Source organism: Coenobita brevimanus, chromosome 64 (genome assembly GCF_032717465.1).
Source record: "Coenobita brevimanus isolate Jiangsu-jjx chromosome 64, ASM3271746v2, whole genome shotgun sequence".
In the NCBI taxonomy this organism is placed as follows: Eukaryota; Metazoa; Arthropoda; class Malacostraca; order Decapoda; family Coenobitidae; genus Coenobita; species Coenobita brevimanus.
The window spans coordinates 29170321-29196351 of record NC_137017.1 but is presented as its reverse complement, the minus strand read 5'-3'; the positions used below and the strand labels follow the sequence as shown (position 1 = coordinate 29196351).

General features: G+C 42.7%; 1 protein-coding gene and 1 non-coding gene across 2 annotated transcripts in view; one reads left to right on the top strand and one right to left on the bottom strand.

Annotated features, from left to right (window-relative positions):
* The window catches only part of LOC145404720 (uncharacterized), a 336793-nt gene that overhangs the window by 1199 nt on the left and 309563 nt on the right, over positions 1-26031 (bottom strand). The window contains exons 8-12 of the mRNA XM_080276271.1: positions 10919-11049; positions 6526-6685; positions 4719-5190; positions 1302-1444; positions 124-602 (exon numbers count right to left, since the gene is read on the bottom strand). Coding sequence (XP_080132397.1) covers positions 124-602; positions 1302-1444; positions 4719-5190; positions 6526-6685; positions 10919-11049 — 1385 coding nt within the window. The remainder of the gene's footprint in view (positions 1-123; positions 603-1301; positions 1445-4718; positions 5191-6525; positions 6686-10918; positions 11050-26031) is intronic.
* Positions 3646-3764, top strand: LOC145404779 (5S ribosomal RNA). Its single transcript, XR_013898235.1, has one exon. It is a non-coding gene; the product is annotated as a 5S ribosomal RNA (ribosomal RNA).

Genomic DNA, 26031 nt, shown 5'->3' with positions numbered 1-26031 from the left:
GAAAATATAACCCTGAGTACAATGGATTCTTAAATGGTTGGAATTATCAACAGTACTGCCGACTGTTCACGACTGCATTACTTTGTACTATGATACACCTCCTTAAGATTAACAAGAGCTCACCTCCCTATCTGTGTTGTCCTCAAGTGAAATATGGTGTGTATGTTGGACTTGTCTACTGCCTCGTCTGTGAGCACAGGAACACGATCCGCATTCCTCATCCTCGCAATCCCTAGATGAGCGAGTGTCCCTTGGTCTATGGACATATACACATGACTGTCTGGGTGTATGAGAATCTTCCTCCTGCTCAGCTTGAAAACGTTGGCATTCGTAAGTCTGTTCATCGTCTTGGTTGCCGTCCTGGTCTGGCGGGATAACATCGATGCTGTGTGGTGCTCGCTGTATGGAGGCCACCACGTCTGGGTCAAAATTGTCTCCTCCCGCTGTAGGTGTGAGCGGAACCTCGGCAGTGCTTGGTTTCTGTTGACGGGGCCGCATCCTCCTGCAGACGATGAGGATGATTATCACCAGCAGGAGCACCACCGCCACCAGGCCAAGAGCAGCTCCCACAATGGGGGGGAAAGCCACCGTGTCCGTAGAATCTGAGTGTGAATTAAGCAGACTTTAGACTCATATCTTACTGGAAGTCCTAGTCGATTGAAATACTGCATAATAATAAGGTAGGTTACTCAGAAAAATGAAGGATGGGTATACCGGCGGCTTAGAAATGCATTAAATGATCATAAAATGTCTTTAAAATCTGAAATATTAGACTAGAAATCAATATCTGAACTACCTAAGAATATCCAGAAGAAGTTGAAATATTACATTAGGAATCACTACCTGCAACTACTCACTTTGCTGCACTATCACAGAAAACCAATGTAAATAAAAAAAAGGGATGAGAAAATGGTTAATAATATGCTGGGTGCTAATAATGAGTGCGTGAGAGAGGCTGGGCGAGAAAAAACTGTAGAAGGCCAAGAAAATCAATATTTATGGATCCAATAGCCCACTTTATTAGTGGGAAATAATGTTATGATGATGATATTAGGCCTGTATAATGTATAAGGATGACTATAGGACTGTGATTATACTGTATGATGATGATGAGGATGATGACTGCGACGATAGTGATGGATATTACAAATGCCTTATCGACGACAACGGCAACAATGACGACGATGATGATGACGACGAGAACGATATGGAGAGAGAGAAAAACAACGACGCTGACAATGACAATGATGATTATGACAGCGATTATTTGTGCTGCGACGATGACGTTGATGTAGGCTGACCTGGCGCCGCCCTGTGCTGAGCACTGGTGGTGTGGACTTCCAGCGTGCGTGCCTCACTCCTTCCTCGGGCGTTGTGTGCCACAACCCTCAGCATCACCGTCACCCCCGCCCGCAGCCCAGACACCAGCCACTCAGGGAATTCGCTGCAAAAAAGAGAAGATAGTTAACCATGTTATTTACCCTGCAACCCCTTAACGAATTTACAGTAAATAACCACTTCAATGCATGGAGGTAATATTCTACTTTCTTCTCGCAATACTGCTTTATTGCTATATATATTTCTTACTAATATCCTCCTCCTGTTTCTTGCTAATTATTCCTGCTATATTCCTGCTGTGTTTTCCTTACTATTTTTTTTTTTTTTTGCTATTTTTATTCAGCTTAGGAGACATGCTCCATGAGGAAAGTTAACAAAGAATATACTGCATACAGTATATATATATATATATATATATATATATATATATATATAAATATATATATAGATATATATATATATATATATATATACTTCATAACCCAGTCTGGATAAAATCGTCTGAAAGTAGCAAGTATAAGAGAAAATGGTAGTCTATCTACTACTATCTACTGCCAGACGCCATAATCCCGTAAGGGGTGGCCATTTGACTTTGAGTTAGTTGTTTTACAGGGAGGGGCACTAAACCTCCACCAACCCACTTGTTGACACGTAGGGAGCACGTATGGTTTGGTTATATGGTTACCACCCAGCGTTGTAAATGGTTTCTTGGCTTACAGGAAACCATTTGGCTTGTCACTTAATGTAAAGCCACCTGTAAAGGAAAGCAAAGCAATAAGAAGAAGTGACAGGAAAATGGTAGTGCCTGGACGTAAAGACTGAAAACTGAGATGGCAAAAGTGTACGCAGCAAATCCCAAATTTCTTGTGATCAGTTATGGGAAAGTTGTGAACATCAGATGTGGCAAGCCTGCACGCCAAATTACAGAAGAGTAACAGTGCTGATTATGGACTATCGATCGCCTGGGTAACAATTTTTTTTTAGACACTGTACTTAGATATATCATTTCAGCTAATGGAATCCAAACGTCTAAGCCGAATGACACGGCTCTCAACTGGTCCCAAAGGTGCTATGTAACACCTTCCCTCCGATGACGTCTTTTACGTTATACATGATACCACGATTTTATTCACTTGCGAGAATTTTCGAACTGCAGGGGTTGCTTCCTCCAACAAAAGGAATCTCCCCTCAGCTACATAAAATCATCAGGAAACTGCAAGAACATAGAAAATAATAACTTCCCAAGGCTGACGGGGTAAATGGCTGCCAACGATATTATAAAGACTCGGGCATCTGAGTAGAGAGGGAAAGGCAAGGAACACAGCCACACAACACCTATGAAATACAGAATGTCCCGTCAATAGTGTGTCAAACTTCTATTCCTGGACTAATTCTGTGTACTAACAGCTATACCAACATGAGTCCAGTATTATCTTCCGTTACAGAGCTACAATTACTGATGATCACATAAGTGGAAATGGTCTCCTTCATAATTCACTTATTCTGCGCCCAAAATTTGCCAAAGACCAACCTGACAGTTTACACACTTTTCCCAAGACACCTTATACAACACGAGCAACAGTTCATTCATAAAATATAATCAACACACTAGAAAATATCAACAGAAAATACCAACATCCACTGAATTATATCAACAAGCAGCCCCTCATTAGAATATACTGCACAAATAAAGGCTATACATGCTCTCCTTTCTGTGCGTGTGAACCAGATGACACTTACTTCACATAATGACTCTTGCATGTCCACTAGTTGGAGCCAAACTTTTACCATCTAAACCACTTGCTATTTGCGGTACACTGTCACGTAAGAAACAAGAACAGTCTAATGGGGGTTGAACAGTTCTATGTTTGACGTCACACTTCCATAAATATTAACCACTGCAACCCTAAGGCTTCTTTTTTTTTTTTTTTTTCTTCCCATATATTTCTATTTTGCTGCCTCCTGACGATATTATTGTGCACTATCTGGTAAGAATGACAGTGCTATTTATTAAGTAAAGACCATTCCAGCCACTGATAGGCAGTTGTTCACTTAAAAAAAAAAAAAAAAAAAATCTTCCCACTTGCTTAAAGGCTGCTGTTTATGGAAGACAAAGTTTTTCGGCTCTTGAAAGGCTGCTGTTTATGGAGTACAAATCTTTCCAGCTACTGAGAGGCTGCTGTTTAGCAACACTAATTATTCACTAGTATGTACAGTTTACCGGTATGTCATTATGTTTACGTGTCCAATTTTTCAACTTTCATCAAGGTAAAATTTTTTCTTACAGATTTGAAGAGCTTGAATTTCCATAACGGCCATGCCACGTTGAGTACACCGCTTCCCGTTCGATCAGCGAAGTTAAGCAACGTTGGGTCTGGTTAGTACTTGGATGGGTGACCGCCTGGGAACACCAGATGCTGTTGGCATCCCTGCGTGTCATGTGGGGTTGGTGGAGGATTAGTGCCCCTCCCTGTAAAACAATTAACTCTAAGCCATTGGCCACCCCGTTTGGGATACATGGCGTCTGGCAGTGGTGGTGGATATATATTTTATGTAAACATCAAGACAATGTTCAGGGGAATTAGCTGCCAGAAATAAATATCTCATACAGAAACTCAAACCTAGAAGTATTGACCACTGGCAGCGATGAGTTTCTACGAGGTGAGTACTGTCCGCTGAAATCTGGAATATAACACCAACATCTTTATTGAAGGCAAAGACGTTAATCATGACCGTTTTCGGCAGTGCTGGTGCCTTAGAAATTTTCAGGAGCAAAATAAACTTGTTTGACGTAAGCCGAAATAAAATGTAAATAAAATCATTCGCCGTCAAAGGGTAAAAAAGACACCGATTATGCTCATACTAGAACGAAGGAAAATAAGTCTCTATTCAGGTGGCGATCAGAATCCTAGAGGAGTGGACTGCTGATCATAAGCTCGCCAGTTCGATCAGTGAGGTATGGATGAGTTTTGAGGATTTAAATTTTGAAAAAAAAAAAAAAATTAAGTGCCCTCCCGTTAGAAAAAAAATCACGCTAATATCACATTCGTCCTTTGTGGGACAGCCCTAGCATATCCAAGAGGACACAGGCACACACGCTCATACAATTTCGTAACTGAAACTCACGGTAATTTTCCAAACCCAGTACAGTAAGTAACGGCTCATGGTGACACAAGATGTTACTTCCGTATTAGCCTGGAAATGTGCATTTTTCTTGAGTATCTAAATATATCCCTACCTGAATATACAATACGAAAGTCCTATTTTGTAGGTGAATTATCACACCTTTAACTCTCATTATTATTCAACTCTGAACAATTTTACCTGAAGCTCACACAGGCAGCCTATCAAGTTTCGACAAGGGATGACAAACGCCTCACCTGGTCATGTTGGCCACCAGGTCCCCTTCCTGTCTAGCCTCTAACTGGAACCGCTGTGGGAGACCGCCGTCGAACCCCTCCACGCAGGTGATGGAGAGAGAGGCCGTGTCCAGGTGCGTGGCCGGCTTGCCCTGAATGACCGAGCAGTTGGTGGGCATGTCGGGCGGTCCGGCTGGCACCAGATTCACCACACAGTCAACCTCTTGTTTTCCCACGGAGTTTTCGGCCCGGCAAAGGAAACGGCCGTAATCCTCTGGCGTGTAAGGAGTAACAAGGACACTGGATCTGACGCCATCGTTTATGACATTCTCCTGAGGCAGTTCCTCCTCGCTGCCGTCCATCCGCTTCCTTTTCCACGTCCAGGTGATGCCATGGGAAGGTTCGGCTTCCACCAGACATTTCACTGCTACCATGGACCCCCGCGCTGCCCCCTGCGTGTGCTCTCGCCCGCCCCTCGCACAGAAAGGCTTGTCTGGGATCAAAGATACGGTAAATTAAAAAAAACAAAGCCAATCAAGTACCTGACACAGCATACCGTACGAATCTCAGCAGTGTGATAAACAATGAAATAAGAGACATTTTGCATATACAGTTGGCTGCTATACCTACGAGACAGCCCTTTGTCATGGTTTGTCAGGCACTATACAGTAGACATCTATGTATTCTGTTCTTGGCAAAACATAGAAGAAATACAATTCACTTATAATAATTTCACATCAGCATGGCTATTATCCAAACTGCCATATGGAGACTGCATGACCAAGATAAAGTATGTCACACAGAAAGACGATTACGTCACTAAAAACAGAAAGAGAGAGAGAGAGAGAGAGAGAGAGAGAGAGAGAGAGAGAGAGAGAGAGAGAGAGAGATGAAAACTTTTTTTTTTAACTAGCCTAGGCTAACCTTAATCCCTGCAGCCCGTGAAGTAACTAAAAGAAATAATAAGTTTTCATACTGGAGGGGTCATCTATTTTCTGTATATAAGAAGGCATACGTAAAGTCCAGTCTCTCTCTCTCTCTCTCTCTCAATCGAAGAAACCAAGCAATAGGGATAGCTTAAAGCAATCAAGATTCCTATTGCAGACTTGCTTATTACGCTACATATTCATAAGCAGTTATGCCCAGACAGTACTTTTGCATGACTGGTGTGAGTCCTCTTGAGATTATTCCTTTGTCGTGAGTGCGTAACTTAGATTTCTTTTGCAATATACATGGATTAGTTCCGTCGATAAATGGCTTACCATAACGCTTGTTCGGGGGGAGCTGAAGTTGTAAATACTGATGCAATATAGTTTTAAGAAATAATACGATGTGGTGGAAAAGAGATGGTGTGGGGGAAGTTTATGCAGAAAGATATAAATGATGGAAGTGACAAAGCGAACAAGCAGTAAATAACGAGAATGAGAAAGAGAATAACTGGAAATAAAGTGCCAAAAGGAAGTACAACCATCAGAAACAGAACAGAACACAGTGGAAGGAAAAGAAACAGAACACACACACACTTGGTGCAGCAAGAAACAGGCAGATGGCACTCTTAATAGTAGACGATGAGGTGGACGGCATTACAAAAATATAAGAGAAAGGAGATGCAGAAAGAGACCTGTGATGGAAGAGACAAATGGTGGAGAGACAAACAGTGGAAGAGACAAATGATGATAGGGAGAGATGATAAAAGAGACAGATGGTGAAAGAGACAGCTGGTGGAAGAGACACATAGAGGAAGAGACAGACGGTGAAAGAGACAGATAGTGGAAGAGATTACTATGCAGACAGAAGAGACAAGGAGAGAGATTCGGAAGGTACTCACGTCTGACGGCAAGGTGGACGGCATTGCTTGTGACGCGACCCTCAGTGTTGGCGGCGGTGCAGGTGTACGAGCCTGAGTCCTCCCGTTGCAGCCGCCTCAGGATCAGGTTGTCTCCGTTCATGGTCACGCCCGCACTCATGTTGTGCACGATCTCCACACCCTGCAAGAATGACGTAAACTCAGCTTCACTTCAATACTAGTAACACTCAACGTCACTGCAGTAATACAAGCAGTCTCTGTCACTTCAGGACAATCAGTACTCGTCACTGGGGCATTAGTAAAGGTCAGTCACTACAGTATAAGCAAAATCCAATATCACTGCAATATTAATTCAACATTCATTACTGCAATACTAGCAACAAGGTCCAACCAGAACTCAAATTGTGCAAGATCTCCATGCCCTATAACAATGACGAAAACTCAGTTTCTCTGTAGCAATAGCAACATTCAGTCTCACTCCAATACACGCAATAATTTCCACTGCAATGTTACCAGCATTTGATACTGCACTAACACCAATTATCACTTAACCTTTAGCAACACAGAGGGAGCTAGATCAACCAATTCCATTAACTCCTTTCTTGCAACACATTACCACTACCCCAGACCGATTCCCGACGATTCTTTGATTATAACAACAGAAAACAACAGAGGCATCTCACTGCAACACAAGCACTGCCCCAGTACTTCGCCTCTGCACAAAGAACAATCAGTATGGTGACTTTCTACTTTCGTTAGTTTTCCTACATACGTATACTATTTCATTAAACTCAGGAATGACTCTTTGTACTGAACAGGTTAGGGAAAGCTACATCAAACCTGCAAGTCGAAAGCTCTCTTCAAAAAGCAGAAAAAAAAGAAAAAAATCAAAAGGCTCTCTAGACAAAAGGAAAGAAAAAAAAAAAAAAACTGTCCTCGAGTTGAAGGGGCTGAAAGTACGGAATACAATATCGATCACGGTTATCGTTTCCTGCATCACACACAGCACTCGCCAATGTCTCATCCCGGCTACTGACTGTAACACTAATCCTGCAATATCGTCATAATATAACTGTGTCTCCGATAAGTAGAGTGAGTAGCAACGAGAGAGAGAGAGAGAGAGAGAGAGAGTGTGTGTGTGTGTGTGTGTGTGTGTGTGTGTGTGTGTGTGTGTTACAGAGTGGTCGGTGAAATCTGGCTGAAACTCCATTCGTTTTATTTTCGAAACTGTTTCACCGCACGTGCGAGACTGCAATACGTAGCACACACAAACACCGCAAGCAAACAGATTCCGCTATGCTATAAGGGAACTAAGCCGCCTGTCCACTAAATGCATAAAACCAATAACAATAGTCAGCGCAACACGTTCAGCACTGGTCTACTGCCCAACCCAATACACTGGTTCTCTCTCTCTCTCTTTTGCAATGCACTGACCCACAATTGACACACACACACACACACACACACACACACACACACACACACACACACACACACACTCTCTCTCTCTCTCTCTCTCTCTCTTTCTCTCTCCACACACACACACCAGCTCCTCCAACATGCAACACACTAGCACATCATCATGCAGCGCACTAGCAGCCTCACCTTGCAACACATAAACTCTCCCATCATGCAATAAATCAGTTCACTCCTTTAACACATGATCGCTACAACACATTGTCTCTCACTTGCAATGATTCTCACCAAATCACACTTCTTCCTTCTCCTTCAGTACTGGTGACCGCAACACATACACACTCCCTCCCTTTCAACACTGACCGCTGCAGCACACAGACACCCACCTTTAAAACGCAACTACCTCCCCTACCTTGCAACACTGGCCTCTGTACCACAACTGCTCTCTTCCTGAAACACGGTAGCTCTCTGTTCTACAACACACTAAATCTCTCCCGTGCAACACACTAGTAACTCCCCCACCATGCAATACAGGCCTCTGATGCAGCCAATGCAGTATTCCAGCAAACCTGATCACCAGAGCACACGCAACTCTCGGTGACTGCTGCAGCTTTACACCAAACTGCATGTGCATTGCAGCCCATATACGGCCACAGCAATTCACCACACCAGGAATATGACCACTGTAACTAACCACATCATCCCTGCTGCCCACCATACCACACCAAGAATATAACCACAGCAACCCAGCACACCCGGAATATAATAACCGCACTCCATCACACCAGTAATGCAATCCGCCATACCACATCAAAATTATAACCACTGCAACCCACCACACCAAGAATATAACCCCTGCAACGCACCACACCAGAAATATTACCATCGCAACCCACCATACCATTGTGAACCGCCACGACAAACACACGGCCTACACACAAGCACAACACACATTATAATAGTTTCTGCCGACTCCAAGAAACCTAGTGATTCTAGCAACCCACTACAATAAACATTAGACTACGACTATCACAACCCACCGCGACATATATACCACCACTGCAACCCACTACAATATATATATGACTACTGTAACTCACTACCAGTACACCACAATGAACATATGGCTTGTAACATAGCATAACAAATACATGATTTTACTAGCATTGCAACCACGGCAAAAATTATTATAACTGTAATCTGCCACAACAAACATTACGATTACTGGAAATGACTTAAGCATCCAAAATACTACAAACCACCACAATAAATGCATGACCACTGGAACCCACCACAACAGGTACTTACAAAAAAATGCACAGCAACACATCACATGCTAATACCTAAAATCACATCCCGCCTGACACCAGCAACATAGCTTTAAATACTACTCCCGCAAATCAGCACAAGGTTTTAAAGGAGCCAGCATAATAAAAATCAAGGCTATCTGATGCTCTGAATAAATTAAGCTCTCTTACTTAGTCCCCCTGTATTAAAACATATCACTCACTACTTCAACACACTTTCATTACACAGTCTGATGGTTATTAGTCACAAAGGAGCGTATATTAAATGTTCAGAGGAGAATTATTGTACATTTGCCTGGGCAGGGGAGTTTGTACCCTTTTACCCGATGACTTAGTTTATATTTTCCTTTGGCTACCTTAAGAGATTTTATAAGCTTAGATAAATACAGCAGGTTGTGAAGGGATTAGTGGAGGATGTATCTAACCCCTTCAGTACCGTACGATAAGTTTCTCCTTAACTGAACAAAACCCTTTGATTGTAGCAAGCATGAAGTGAATGAGAAGTTTTCAGACTGATAAGTTAAACACATATCTGCTCACTCTTAAACTGATATGCATGATATGTAAGTAACTTAATGGAACGGTGCCTGAAACAAAGCTGAGAGATAATGAATGGGAGATAGTGATCATTAACCCTTTCAGTATGATAAATGTCTTCCAATACTTGTTCTTCCTCCCATCAGACAGTTTCATTCAGGTAAAGGTAAACTTTTCGTAATGAAAGAGTAGCAATCAGTTTTCTTTAGCTCTTTTCCATGACGAGGTTATTAACATTTCCTTGCAGTGCTAGATGATACACTTGAACTCGTAGTGAAGGGGTTAAGTAGCATGACGATTCATAACTTAGGCCTGTATATCCTTTAGTGCTGTAAAGGTAATTCACATGCAAATACTGAGTATGGAAATATAAAAGAATGATGATGAAACAACTGCTACTATACTTTTCCGCACAATTTACAAGCAACCCAATAACTAGCCCAGACACGCAAAGAGAAAAATGGGGACATTGTATGGGAGTAGGTGAGGCAGGGTGTTGTGTCAGGGGATGATATATCCCTGACGTGTACATATATAATATACAGAGGTGGAAATGCCAGAAGACTTAATCGGGATTGGCGTCAGACATGATATACCGGTGTGTGTGTGTGTGTGTGTGTATGTATATATATATATATATATATATATATATATATATATATATATATATATATTCATTCATTGCCAGACGCCGTGTATCCCAAACGGGGTGGCCAACGGCTTAGAGTTATTGTTTTACAGGGAGGGGCACTAATCCTCCACCAACCCCACTTGACACGTAGGGATGCCAACAGCATCTGGTGTTCCCAGGCGGTCACCCATCCAAGTACTAACCAGACCCAACGTTGCTTATATATATATATATATATATATATATATATATATATATATATATATATATATATATATATATATATATATATATATATATATATATATATATATATATATATATATATATATATATATATATATATATATATATATATATATATATATATATATATATATATATATATATATATATATATATATATATATATATATATATATATATATATATATATATAGACAGCAATAGAGAGAGAGAGAGAGAGAGAGAGAGAGAGAGAGAGAGAGAGAGAGAGGACGCAGTTGTACTGGGTGGGACTAACGTTGTGATGCCAGGCGACGTGGTGGTAGGGCGGGTTGGCTTCAATGTGGCACTGGAAGAACACATCACCCCCCTCCTTGATCATCTCGGGCTTCACTACGTCACCGAAGGACAGCGTCACCACGGGGGCGTCTGCAAACAGAGGTACGAGGTGAGGAAATGACAGGTAACCGCGTAGGAGATGAATGGGAGGGTAAGAAACGGGATTACTAAAGTACTCCATCATCATCATCATCACCACCATCATCCCATGTTATGATGGCGTGAGGTAGGATCCACAAATAAAGAAAAGGGTATGAAAAAAAGTGCGAAAATTACCACGTCGTATGGGATATCAAAGTAATAGTAAAGAATATTATACAGATATTAACAACTGATGAAGAACAGAAAGAGTTGAACTTTTTTTTTTGCTTGGCTGTTTGTTTAAATCCTGGTGATGAGATATATACCGTAAAATACAGTACAGGGTATGCTCATACATGTGTACATTAACCAGTACTGTATGGGTATGTCTTTTGTTATATACTTGTGCTGCTATTAAATTACTTCATTCAGTTTTGAGGTGGCCCTAAGTAAAGAGAATTTTGGATTATACAGTATATACAGAGTGCCCAGTAAATTGCGCTTCCCTTGAATATCGCCTTATCTGTATCTTACGTGTTGCGGAGACGGGTCAGTCTGGCGATGCGGAAGTGGATGTGGCAGTGGGAACAAATGAATAAATGATACTAGTTAGGCGGAGTGGATGAGGAGCGTTATATATGGACCACCATGCACTCAACTATCCTAAATTCGAATACAGTACTCTATCTTAGGATAAATAACAAGATCTGGAGAAAGCAAGAATAAGGTAACATGTAAGTAATCGGGCTGCAGGGGTAACATGAAAAGCTTGTAAGAGACCGAACGCTGAAGACAAAATATCCAAACACCCTAAGCCTTGGGGAGATATTTCACCATCATTTGCCTAAGCCATTCGCAAGGCTAACTCCTCCCGCGACACACATCCTCAAAGACTCTCTTGTGACTCTTGTAGATGCTTTAATGGGATGGCAGTCATCTTAGGCGATTAAAATGGCCACTGCACTTCCATTAATGTCATTTTTTTTTTTCTGCTAATGATTTATTCCAGTTTCTGTCTACGTGTGTGTGTGTGTGTGTGTGTGTGTGTGTGTGTGTGTGTGTGTGTGTGTGTGTGTGTGTGTGTGTGTGTGTGTGTGTGTGTACGCGCCAGAGAGAGAGAGAGAGAGAGAGAGAGAGAGAGAGAGAGAGAGAGAATGTGTGCCGTAAGGGTAGGGTAGACATAAGCAGCAGCTAATGTAACAACTCTAAGCCACCCGGACCGTCAATCAACCAACACACTTCCCTTATCATTACCGCAACATTTTTCTTTATGGCCACTTTTTTTCACCCCTACAATGACTAGCTTCGAGTTTTTATACAGGGAGTGAAGGGGCGGCAGTGAAGGTGAAGGGAGTTAAGGGAGGGGAGGGGGAAGTGGGAAGAGGAAGGGAGACTGGGGAAGGAAAAAGGGAAAAAATGCAGGGCAGGAGAGAGGGAGTAAAGGGAGGGAAAAGGGAACTGAAGAAAGAAGGAGGTGTGGGCGTGAAAGGAAAGGAAAAATGAACTGATGACAGAAAGTAATAATGTTGGGACAGGAAGGAAAGTTACGATGTGTTGGGATGGGAGGAAAAGAGAGGATGGATGGAAGGGAGGAAAGGAGAGGACGGGTGGAATGGAGAGAGTGTAGGGGTAGTGAGTGAGAGGAAAGAGTGGATGGGGCTGACACGGTGGCTCTGTCCGTTTAGTGCTGGCCTCACACTTGGAGGACACTCTGGGTGGTAAGTTCGTATCCCACCAACTACCACTGAGTTTTTGGGGTGGACGCTCACAAGATAAAGCTTTATCCGCAAAAGTTAACCTACATCATACCATCTTCTAATTCAGCTGTTTTCTCTTTCACATCTGTGCTTTGACACAGTCTATCCATTTATACTGTATTTTTATTTTCAAAAAGCATTTGATACAGTTCCCCACAAAAGACTGCTTCAGAAACTGAAGGCGTATACTGTAGGTTTAGAGGCAATGTGCTTGGGAGGATCTATAACTGGCCTTCAGGACGTAAACAGAATCGTCATGATGGGTAAAGAATTAAATTGCTGCTTGTGATGCCACAGGGCTCAGTATTGGGTCTTATTCTGTAAATATATATAAACGATAGAGACGATAGTTTATTTTGTATAATAGCGAAATTTGCTGATGACACTAATGGTGGAAACTGAGCAGACGCATCTTTAAAGAGGCATGCAATTCATAATAACCTCAAATGACTGTTTAATTAGGTGCACACAGGCCAAAGCAGTATATATTGATAGCACAAACTAAAAAGCCAGTCATACTATGAACATTACTCAATTGAATAATGTAAACCACGAAAAGAATTGGGAATTATACTAATAAATGATTTTAAACCAAGCAAACAGTGTAAGGAAGCTGTTACAAAAGTCAACACACTAATCGAATCAACTGCTTGACCATTCGAATATATAGAAGATATCCTCGCCTTATATAATTCACTAGTGAGCCCACATTTAGAGTACTGTAACCAGTTCTGGTCGCTTTATTACAAAAATGATAAACAGAATCTTATGAGAGTATAATGAGAGGTGGCAAAAATTACACCTCGACTGAGAAATAAAGCATACGAGGAGCGTTATGAAGCTCTGAATCTCTTTACCTTAAGTAAGCAGGTTACGAGGAGATTTAATTCAAGTATTTAAGATATTCAAAGGACAAGATAATATGGGTACTGAGAAATGGTTCACAGCAGATCGGTCAAATTGTACTAGAGATAACCGGTATAAAATGTGGGCCAAAAATTCCTGTCACACGAAGCTAAGCGTTTCTTCTTGAATAAAGCGGCAAATATGTGGAATAAATTGCCTTCCAATGTAGTAAACTGTGATATAGTACTAGCCTTTCAAAATCGTTTGGATAAGTATGTTTCTTCTAATCCACACCTAATTATGTTAACTCCGAATAATACATTTCTGTAGTATATATAACCATTTAAAGTGCTAGGAGGATACAACCGTAGAACAACATCAGCACACGTTGCTGACTGAATGCCACCTATTCATTTTCGAGTTGATAGCGTAGAATAAGATTTCCTTTTTCTTCCTAAGAAATGACTTTTTCTGTGCTGCATGGTTGTCCATCCCATTATTTCTTGCCAGCTTCGGTTGAAGGGTTTGGTGGCTGGAAGGGGAAGCCTTCTTTCTTTTCTATCCTTATCTTTAGCTGACAGACTAGTTTTATACTCTTCCCTATAACAAACAGCCATGAAAGGACCAACAGATGTGCTGCAGTTTACTTTCCTTTGTACTTCTTTATACCCTCCTCGTAACCCCCTGCGATTTTAAGACAATGAACAAGAAGCAATGAGGGGGAAATAATGGAAGGGTAATTGTGAGTCGATAGGTAGGTGGTGGTAGGGGGGGGGTGGAAATGAGGGTGAATGAGACGGATGGAGTGGAGGTGATAGGAATGGTGTGGGGGAAATAGACGGGAGGCCATAGAAAAGGAGGTAGTGTAGCGGGATAGTGTATGTGAGGAAGTACCAGGGAGGGTGTCAATGGACAGTGCATGAAAGGGAGTGAGTGGAAAAGAATGAGTGGGGGAGGCAGTGGAAGAAGTGGAGAAACAGGAGTGAGTGGATAGGAGGTAGTGAAGGGAATGACACGAGACCAGGGATTGTGTTGAGAGTAGAAGCTGAGTGTCCTTGAGGGCAAAAACGAGTGTAGAGGGAAAAGGGTGGAGTAACAACGAGGGATTGAGGGAAAGTAGTAGAAGAGAGGATAAACTTCGGATGGAGTGAAGGGAGTGGGTAGGAAAGGATGTGAGAAGAAGGGATGGACTAAGGGAAGTGAATGTGAAAGACCCAAGGGAGTGGAGGGAATGAAGGTGAGGGATGTGTCGCGAGAAAAGGGAATGAGCCAAGGGAATGAGACAAATGAGTGTGTTGTGGCAGTGCGTTGAGAGTGCACGTAAGGAGTGACATTACAGCGCATCTCTGGGGGGTTCTCCGGAAGGCGATGCGGGAGTGGTGGTCTCCCATACTAATCAACCCACCTCACACTTTTATCACAGATTCCTTTTTTACTGAGGCTCGGCTTTTTTGTATTCCTCCCGCTGTGTTGGTGTAAGAGTCTCCATTAGCGTCAGCCGAGTCTGTATTAATTATTTTAAGTGAACGGTCGTGGAGTTACGTAAAGAATCCCTCATATGTTCATCAGGCAACATATGAGTTCCACTTTTTACGATGGCGCCCACTACTTTCTATTCCTGCTACTACCAGACCACATTATTGAACTAAAGAAACCTCCTACTATGAGGTAATTATACACAGTCCTGCAACCTCTCTTGTATGAAAAGTCACTCCTGAGCAAAATAAAATCCGGAGAAAGCAGAAATAAAATAAACCAACTGACTTAATCGTCGCAAAGAGGTAAATTACGGCAGGAGTATCCAAAAGTTTGTGACTTCATCATGAATTCTATTAACTACATTGTTTCCAACCTCATCATTAACATCTTTGTCCATTCATTTGGAAAGGTTTTGTTCGCCTGACTGTAATTAGCTGGCGGGGAAAAAAATATAAATAAATATACTATTCGAACCGATGGGAATCGTATTGATTCCTTTAACTCAACCATTACAGAAGGTTTTGAATAAAACGATAAAGAGAAGAAGTCCGACGGTTACAAGAATCCAACAATTGTCCTGAAAGGGTTTAGTAAATCAATATTCCCTATAAATGGCCTGTTTTGAAATTAATTACACCAGGGATACCAACCACCAACAAAGCAGCGCCAGAGGGGATATACAACGACGGTATAGCCGACTGGAAGACTATTGTGTGTTCCCCTCCAGCCGCCATGCCAAATTAAAGTCCTCATCCCCCCCCCCCCAGCCTTCTGATGACGCCCCTCCAGTCAGCACCTAAAGCCAACCTCTGATTAATCTTCGTCAGTAGGGTCAATGGGCGTGATTATGCCTGAAGCCTACCATCTCTCCCTGTCCGTCAGTCATAAGGCCGCCTCAGCCTCACTCTCCCACACACTCACTCTCTCATTGTTTTCTTACCAATTCTGTCTATCCCTCAATATTTATTAGTATCTATATCTATCTATCTATCTATCTATATCTATCTATCTATCTATCTATCTATCTATCTATATATATATATATATATATATATAGACAGTATACACACACAAACACACACACACACATACACACACATGCGCCCGCACATCTTTGTCATGATGACGAGATTATGTATTTCTTTTGTCATGTACCTCCGTCATCTGTCCATCTATCATCCATCCTTTTTTCTACCCGACTTTACGTCATATTTATCTGTATCTTCATTAGTATATCCATTTTTTAATGTCTTTCGTCTCTCTTCCTATCTAACCCATTGTCCTCCTGTCTCTCCTTATGAATCTCTCTCAAACTTTAGAAACATGCGGCAGATCTCCACATTAAACAACTTTCCAAACGTAGGTATACAGTATTTTTTCCGTCTGAACACTTCACGACATTGATATCCAAGCACAATGAGTATGAATGGCCCGTGTCAACTTCGACACTAATGAGTCGCTTCTTCGCCAGGTGGGAGAAGGGACGGCGAGCATTAACCCGGCAACAAATGGAAGCATTAAGTGGGATTCAATGGACGAGTGATATGACTTGGTGAGGTGGCTGCGACTTGACGTGATTGGTCATTTTCGTCGTTAGAAAGCAGTGACGAGGTGGATGAACTGTGTGTAGACTCAGACTCTCTCGTGTGGTTAGAGGAATAATTATGTTACAGTGCTGGCACATGTGGAAGAACAAGGTCATTCGCTGAATTAGTAGGGTGACAATTAATGATGACAGAATTATCTTTGAAAATTCGTGGTCACTCCTGGACAGTTTATCGAGCGCAAGAAATATAAATTCTACAACTTCGGTGTACACATAACACATTTTAAAGGAGCCATCGTGTTCTTGAAATCTTTCTGGCTAGGATATCAGCTGAAATATTTTGTAAAAGTTGCATAACATTCGAAGAAAACACCCGAATAAAACATGGTACAAACACTGATTTATAATTTCATTTGCAATCGAAATCAAAAGCTTGATCGTACTGCATTTCTGACAAGACCTTTCTATCCATTCCTGACAAGACCTTCCTATTTCGCAAATGCTTCATATTTCCATCACCATCCACTCATTTGCTTTTCGTAATCCTCCAGACAGACTAACACTTAGGAGGTATTTGATAACCTCCTCCATCTTCGGCGAGAAGAGGTAAAAAAGGACCATTACTCCTCACAGGCTGATATACTAAAGGACAGGTGTTCTTCCTGCCACCAAGACGGAGGGTACACTTTGGCTCACAAGTCTGCTAAAGTGATGACTGTCATACTCAGCAAGACACTAAGCTCTCAAGTGCTCACAAGTCTGCTAAAGTGATGATTGCTACTGCGATATTAACCTGTTACGTGATCACAAATCTACCCATGTGAAGATTATTGTATTATGCAAGACATTAATCTCTCAAGTGTGCCTCTAAATTCAGACTTACTGAGAGAAAATGGTGCTACAATTCAGCCCAGTGTCCTCCCCAACACAGGAGCAGGTGTACTCGGCCAAAACATATAGCTCTGAGGCCAAATTTACTAACAAACACACAATCAACAGCCTCATAACTAGGGTTTGTGTATTTATTATTTATATATTTATCTTTTTTTGTGTCGGAAAGTTTAGGAACGCATCAGAGTCGGGCCGCAGTAGTCAGGACGTTAATTTATAAATATACATATCATCACCACCCTGAAATATCCAGGATTTGTTTTTTCAGGAATGACTACTTGATTTCATTATCTGATCTTGGCAGTGGAATGTCAAAGGTCACTGCCGCCGTACGGTAACTGAATCAGAGATAAAAAGGGATACGGAGAAAGCAGAATCTTCCCTTGACACATGTTTTCTTTAAAAAAAAAAAAAAAAAAAAAAAAAAAAGCAAATCTAGGTTATAAAAGGAAGATACTCAAAGTTTGTTATAGAACGTCTTTCTTCTAACCTGACAAATATCCCCCATCCCTTTTAGCGGAGTTGATGGCCAGCTGTAGCCAGCCTGGGGTGTAGATTTGAGCAGAGAACCAAGGATACTAATTCCTCCCTCATAAGTAAGAATTTTGAATTTCATGCAACCACGACTTAGTATTTGAGTTGTGATAGTGGCCCAGTTCCATCAGGTGAAAATAAACAGATTTAGTGCCTTTCATGCAACCACGACATTGGATTCAAGGTGTGATAGTAGCTCAGTTCCCTCGGGTGAAAATAAACCTACTCTAGTGAATCAGTCCCGAGGTATGTGGGCGACAGAGTGCTCAAATGCCGCCTGAAGACTTATCGAGCTCCATCAGCAAACACAGGATGGCCTCTTAAAGTGTCCGGGGGAGGCCGTGGGTGGCGCCTTTATCTTCACACTCAATCTATGGTGCTGAGAGGCGGCTAAAACACTGAACAACACCGTCTTTTAAGATGGGTGGCGAGATTTGTGAGATTCCTGGATAAAAGGTAGAGATAAAGAGGATCCCTGAGTTACGACAAAATACACAGACGGTAAGTACTCTCAAGTAAAGTGTTCTCATCTCATATTTGACGTAACTTATGCACTTTTAGATGGGTGCCGAGATTTCAGATATTCTTAGATAACAGGCGGAGATAAAGATGGGTTCTCTGAGTTACTAATGCATACACAGACAGTTGGCATTCCTGAATCTGGTCTGCTTAACTTATATTTGACGTAAATTATCCACTTAGTGTTGGGGATTATGTCGTATGTTGTGGGTTCCTCTCATAAATACAAGATTTTAGAGCGAAAGTAATGTAGAGTCCCAGCTACTGACACATCTCGGGAGGAACACCGCCCACTTTTCTCGTAAACTCATGCCTTCGACTCTTTCTCTCCCTCCCTCCCTCCCTCCCTCCCTCCCTCTCTCTCTCTCTCTCTCTCTCTCTCACACACACACACACACACAAATAAGCCTCCCTACCTTAAGCCTCACCTCTTTCTCATTCACTTCTTTAAACGTCACCATTTACAAATAACTCTTTCCTCCACTATCATCTTTACTATTTTCGTAATAATCCATTTCTTTGCAGACAGTCCCCTTCTCTCTCCCTCTCGTTCTTCTCCCCACATTCCCTCCCACTCTACATCAGCCACTATCTCCCTTCTCCCCAGATTTCTCTTAATTTCTCCCCACACACTCCTTCCTTTTGTCCCCATTCCCTCCTGCTTTTGTTTTCACTCTCCTTGTAACGCCTCGGTTAAATCTGCTTCCCACTCTTCCTACTTCTCTCCCACTCTTTCTCAACACTCCTAGTCCCATTTCCCTTCCCCTTTTCATCTCTATCACCCTCTGCTTGATTCCTCATTCATCCTTTACTGTTCTTTTTTTCTCATTCATACTTCTATACATCTTCCATTCTTTCCCACCACTCCCTTCCCATCAGGCTCCAGGCTTCCTCACAGACTCTCTCTTAGCCTCGTCTTTTTTTCGTTCTCCATGTACCCTCCTCCAACTCCTCCTTCCATTCCCACACGGACTTTTTATCCAGCTGCATTCCTTGCCCACTCTAATTCTTGCTTCACAATTCACTTCCACTCTCCTTATTTCTATTTCAATCCTTCACTCTCCCTCAATAACCCCCTCATCCTAATTCATCATCCAGCCTTTCTTTCCTCTAGTGTTCTCACTCTCCTTTCATTTTCCACTGACTTTTCTACTCTCACATAAACATATCCTCTGGTTTCCTTTCCACCCAATATTCCGATCACGTACTCTCTCTCTCTCTCTCTCTCTCCATCAGTCTCCCTTAATCTGATGTTCCGAATACCTCAGCCTTGTGTCCAGCTATCTTGAACGAGTATTGAATATCGCGTTCCCTTTACATATACGCTTATTTATTTATTTACATGTTTAAGAGACCAGTAATGCAGGACCTCAGCCCTGGATATTTTTTTCATCTAAAACATCTCTCCCTCTTCCCTAATGGTCGTCTCCCACGCTGCTACAAACGCCACTTAAACAATGCCAATGCAAATCAAGTGTACTGCCCACAACACAAGAGGGGACTGATGGGTATTTGTAGCGCTTCCCTCAATCTCTTTCATGTCCGTGTAAACAACTGTCTTCCTTAAATACCAGATTTTTTAAAAAGGACATTAAAACTCCACGGTCCTCCCCTCCCTCCGTCGTGCCGCTCTCTGCCTCTGTGTCTATTTCCATCATCCCGACTCACACCTACGTCGCGGTTAAAATGGGGTACTAATCAATATTAAAGTCTCTCTCTCTCTCTTGCGGTGTAGACAGCTGCGAGGTCCAGTGATAAGATCGTAAGGGAGGGTGACCACAAACATCGATAACTTCCCCACCTTTAAGTATCACGCACTCAAAAGGGAGATCCCGACGTGCTGACCAATTTATCATCAATTCGAGGTCACAGGTTTCATTACTAGATGCGGAAGGGAAACACTTAGCAATGACATACTGCGTTTATAAAGTTTCACTCCTTTACAATATTTCAGAGTAAAGTGGAGGAGGGGAAAATAAGGAGGAGACTGAGGATGAGATGGACAGATGGAATGGAGAGATATATGAAAGACGGGTGTATGAGCTGGGGGAAGAGCAGCGTAATGGCAAGGGACTGGGCGACACGGAGGTGATTTGTTTGTGGTACCCCGCACTGGATCAAGGTGTCTGGCTAATGAGAGATAGAAAGTGCAAGAGCAACTTCGCAATAAACGTATGCGATCGCTTTAAACCTCTTCCCAAATCCTCTCCCTCTCCTATTAAATCGTCTAAGGGTAGGATGAATTTTATGTTAAGTCATCGGAGTGAAGGGGTGACATGTCCAAAAATGCGACACAGCGGAAGAAGCACTATTGCTCTTTGAATCTGAAAAAAATAAAAATAAAAATAAAATCATGACATTTTGTAATTACCGTAGGCGAACTCCATATACCATTAAGGAATTATTTAGAAATGTGCCGAGATGACAAGGACCACACATTGCTTACTCAGAAATCAATCGTCCTCGCTGTTCAGATATTTTTATTGCCTTTTTTCCGTGTACATGAGGGAGGGCGGTTTTGACTTGTGGCTGGGTGTGGATATGAGTGGTGGCAGAGGCGTGGAGTCATATTTTACTTGTCACGGGCATCCTGTATAAACATTGGAATTGGGCGTTTGACGGTAAGATAGCACATGTGAAAGGAAAATATGATAAACCCCTACGTTACAGTATTTAGTGCAGTTTCATTCTCTTCATTCACTTTAAGCTTTCCAGTCTTTCCATATTCTTGCTAGTTTTTAACAGCTTACAAGAAAATTTATAAGCACGAGGGAGTAGACACAGTATTCCTTTACCCCTCAACTACTACGGTCCTCTCCTAATCTGAGTATAATCGCCTGGTAGCAGCAAGAATGAATTAAAAATGCTGTCAGGCAGAAAAGAAACGTTTAAGTTCAATGCACCAACGCATGCAAAAATGTTTCTTTAATTTATACCACATATTTTGAATAGATTATTAGCTTAACGAGAAATTCACGGCCACCATAAAGACAAGGCTCAGTAAACATAAGCTTAATTGGGCGAGGAAGGTCTTAGCCTGGATTAAGAGTAGACAAGATTCAATTAAGCGAGAAACAGGATCTGGTGTAAGGCGAGGTGGTATCAATATCGGGATTATGGAGGAGAGGAAGATGGGGAAGGGGGGAAACAAGGGAGGGGAAGGCGAAGGGAAGGACGAGGGAAGGGAGAGGGAGAGGAGAAGGAAGCGGGAGGGAGAAGGGGAGGAGAAGGAAGGGGGAGGGAAAGGGGGAGACGAAGGAATGGAGAAGGAGAAAGGTGAAGGAAGAAGAGGGAGAGGGGGAGGAGAAGGAAGGGGGGGAAGGAAGAAGAGAAGGAAGGGGGGGAAGAAGAAGAGAAGGAAGGGGGGAAGAAGAAGAGAAGGAAGGGGGACGAAGAAAACTGGGTAGAAGGGAGGTGGGAAGAGTGAAGGAGGAGGGGGAGAGGAACATAGGTGGCAGAGGACAGGGGAAGGGGGATGGAAGCGGATAGGTAGAGGAGGGGAAGAGACCAGGGAAATGAGAGAAGAACACGAGAAGGGAGAAGGAAAGAAATAATGTAGGGTAGGTATGTATGGGGAAAGGGAAAGGGGAGGGGGGAAGAGGATGAATAGCATGGGGAATAATGAAAGAAAAGAGGAGAGGAAGAAAAAAATGTAGGGAGGAAAAGAACTGAGAAGGAGAGGGGGGAGGGGAGGACGGAGAGGACATGAAGTAAAGCAAGGCGTGGAAAAATGGAGAAGAATGAATGAGTATGGGAAAGCGAAAGAAACGAGGAGGTATGGGAATGATGGAGAGGAAGTAGGAAATAAAGAAGGAAAAAGGATATGACCAGAAGAGGAGAGGGATGAAGGAGGGGGTATAAGGATGGACGAGATAAAACTGGTAGAACGGGATGAGACAAAAGAGAGCAAGAACGAGACATGACGCAAAATAGGGATGAAAAGCACAGATAATAAATGAAAAGAAACGAGAAAAGTCAACTTCTGTACGACAACATCTTTTTCTTTTATCCATGCTATCAAGAGACTATTATTCAGTGAAGAGGTTAATGAAGGCTGTATCAGTCAACTCCAGTTCGAAAAGTCTAAATTGCAAGAAGTCGTCAGAGCTAGTAACATCACCATCATCATAATCTAATCCTGCGCTGCTCCATGAGGAGAATAGGAGCCCGGGGCTAGGCAAGTTAGTCCTGATATTTAAGATGAGAGTGACCAGCCTCACTCATCCCCGTGTGGCATTACGTGAGCAATAAATTCCAACCACCACTTGGATATAAACCTAAACAGGCTCAATCCGATTGGAGCGCCTTAATTTCCCACTAAACCACCAGGCGCCATAATCTGGTTATATGGTTACCACCCAGCGTAGCAAATGGTTCCCGGTGTACAGGAAACCATTGGCTTGTCACTCACAGTAAAGTCACTCATGGGTAGAAAGAAGAGGAAAGAATGAAGTAAAGAAAGACAGAAGAGGGTGGAAGGAAAGAAGGAAGGAAGATGGGAAAAGGCAGTCACCCGAGAGCAGCACTACATCAAGTGAGTGGATGGTGAGCGCCCCACCTACCACTAAGAGAGCTAGTAACACTAAAATAAAATCACGTACTCAGGTTGAGGGGGTCTGAAATGGCACGAAGAGATATGAAGTGAGGATTCTGGGACAACAGTTAAGGAGAATTGAAAGTTAGCAAGAAGGAGTGTGAATAAATGGGACGAGAAAGATTTGGAGAACGGGGTGGAGTGCAAGGAAGAAGCCGAGGGAGAACAAAAGATAACAGGTGGAGGATGAAGACAGGGATGAGACAAAAGAGGACAGAGAAAGTAGGCTATGATTTAAAGCGGAAAACAAGACCAAAGGCTGACTAAATGTGTAAGAAAAATACACTGAGAAAAGGACAACGAGTTGATGATGAAGAAAAGCATAAGAAATCAAAAGAGGACACGGAAAGTGCGCTATGAATTAATGGTGACATAAAACATCATACTGGCAAGATATACAACACCTGGAAAAATACACACGGAAAAGGTAGGTAACACCCTTATCTGTTGGCAGTGTTTTAAAATCTTCAAATTTGTTTTAAAAGGCAAATATTCCAACGAGTGTACAATATAGGCTTTACGTTTGTGTGTGTCCGGACAGAGGGAGAGGGGACTGACTGTGTGTGTGTGTGTGTGTGTGTGTGTGTGTGTGTGTGTGTGTGTGTGTGTGTGTGTGTGTGTGTGTGTGTGTGTGTGTGTGTGTGTGTGTGTGTGTGTGTGTGTGTGTGTGTGTGTGTGTGTGTGTGTGTGTGTGTGTGTGTGTGTGTGTGTGTGTGTGTGTGTGTGTGTGTGTGTGTGTGTGTGTGTGTGTGTGTGTGTGTGTGTGTGTGTGTGTGTGTGTGTGTGTGTGTGTGTGTGTGTGTGTGTGTGTGTGTGTGTGTGTGTTTGTGTGTGTGTGTGTGTGTGTGTGTGTGTGTGTGTGTGTGTGTGTGTGTGTGTGTGTGTGTGTGTGTGTGTGTGTGTGTGTGTGTGTGTGTGTGTGTGTGTGTGTGTGTGTGTGTGTGTGTGTGTGTGTGTGATTTGGTAGCAGAGCGGTGCATCAAGTATGTATGTCTGGGCTCACCTTTTACGGCAGAGTACACTGCATCAGCGGTTAAAGCACATACGACATCAAAGATCCTTCATATTCTCAAATTCTTATAAGTTCTTGGCAAAAATAGTGACATTCCATTTATGGCTGAGAGACGTGGGCTTGACGAGGCACTAGTGTATACGTTATTGTACAGCAGTGAGTCCTGATGCTGATGTAATGTCTATAATAGTGCTGCTAGGGGTCAGAATGTTTTCAGGTCATGAAGTCTGATACAATGAGGCAGGGTACTCTTCTCTTCCACATATTGTAAAAGATATGCAACAAAAGATTTCCACTAAGATGTTAGTAAAATCAACTATAAAAGATAAGCCCCTTGGTTTTGCAGTGAAAATGCCAATTAACGTCAACACAGTAACATCCAAGTACACCAGCCAGTGTGTGATGAGTGACGTGACTGATACGCAAGCCGACAGAAAAGATACTGTTGTGAAATATTATGAACACTGACTCGTCCAGATGTAAAACTTAAGCAGAAATATATCCTAATTTCGGAATTCATGCCATTCATAACACCCGACACACAATAAGTACATCTCACAGAATAGCTTTCACATGTTACCGGGTAAGTGGTCACACCCTGGTGTGTGAGACAGATCACTGGAATACGTGCGGGTGAGGTCGCCTGACACAACACGAACGTCTGTGTCAGTGTGGCCTCGTGCAAAAAGAGGCGCACGTTGTAGAACACTGCCCCGACACACAACACCTTAGATTATTGTATGGATTAACATGATTCAAAATTTGTTCTTAGACACTTTAGCCCCAGATGTACGTGGAAAGTAGTTTATGAGATTCTGAGAACTTACAACTGACCTACAGATAGTGCGAATGTTCATATACCGTTCAAAGGCACTTGTTTACCTATAGATGACTGAGCATACATTTAGTGTTCGTTAATGCTTCCGTAAAATGGTTCTTAAGTATGTGCGTGGTAATTACAATATACTGTATATTCTATGTGCTTTGCAAGATACTGTGATCAATAAACTATCTATCTGTGTGTGTGTGTGTGTGTGTGTGTGTGTGTGTGTGTGTGTGTGTGTGTGTGTGTGTGTGTGTGTGTGTGTGTGTGTGTGTGTGTGTGTGTGTGTGTGTGTGTGTGTGTGTGTGTGTGTGTGTGTGTGTGTGTGTGTGTGTGTGTGTGTGTGTGTGTGTGTGTGTGTGTGTGTGTGTGTGTGTGTGTGTGTGTGTGTGTGTGTGTGTGTGTGTGTGTGTGGCGCAAGGGCTAGGGGGGCACCTGGTGAAAATAGCCGAGACAACATGCACTTTGATTACTCACATCCGCTGCTACACCCTGCCTCCCACACACCCTGTCTTGCCTACACTCTGCTTGCCTACACCCTGCCTTCCCCACACACCCTACCTCCTACACACTCTACCTTACCAACATTCTGACTCCTCTCACACATCCTGCCTCCCACACACCCTGCTTCACGCACTTACCCCGCCTCTCCCTTCCTTGCCTACACCCCGTCCCCTCCACATATCCAGCCTCCCACATACCCTGCCTTACCCACACACACCCTGCCTCATTCACGCACACTATCTCCCACACATCACGCCTCCCCCAAACACCGTGCCTCGCCTAGTCCCTACCTCCCCCACATACCCTGCCTCTCACACTATGCCTGCACCCCTCACACCCTCTCTTCATCCCACACCCTGCCTCGCTCTTACCTGCCTTTCACACTCTTCTTTCCCCACACACCTTGCCTCGATCCCCACACTCTGCTTCGCCTACACACCCTACCTCGGCCACACCTGCCTCCCACACTGCCTGACTCATCCTACC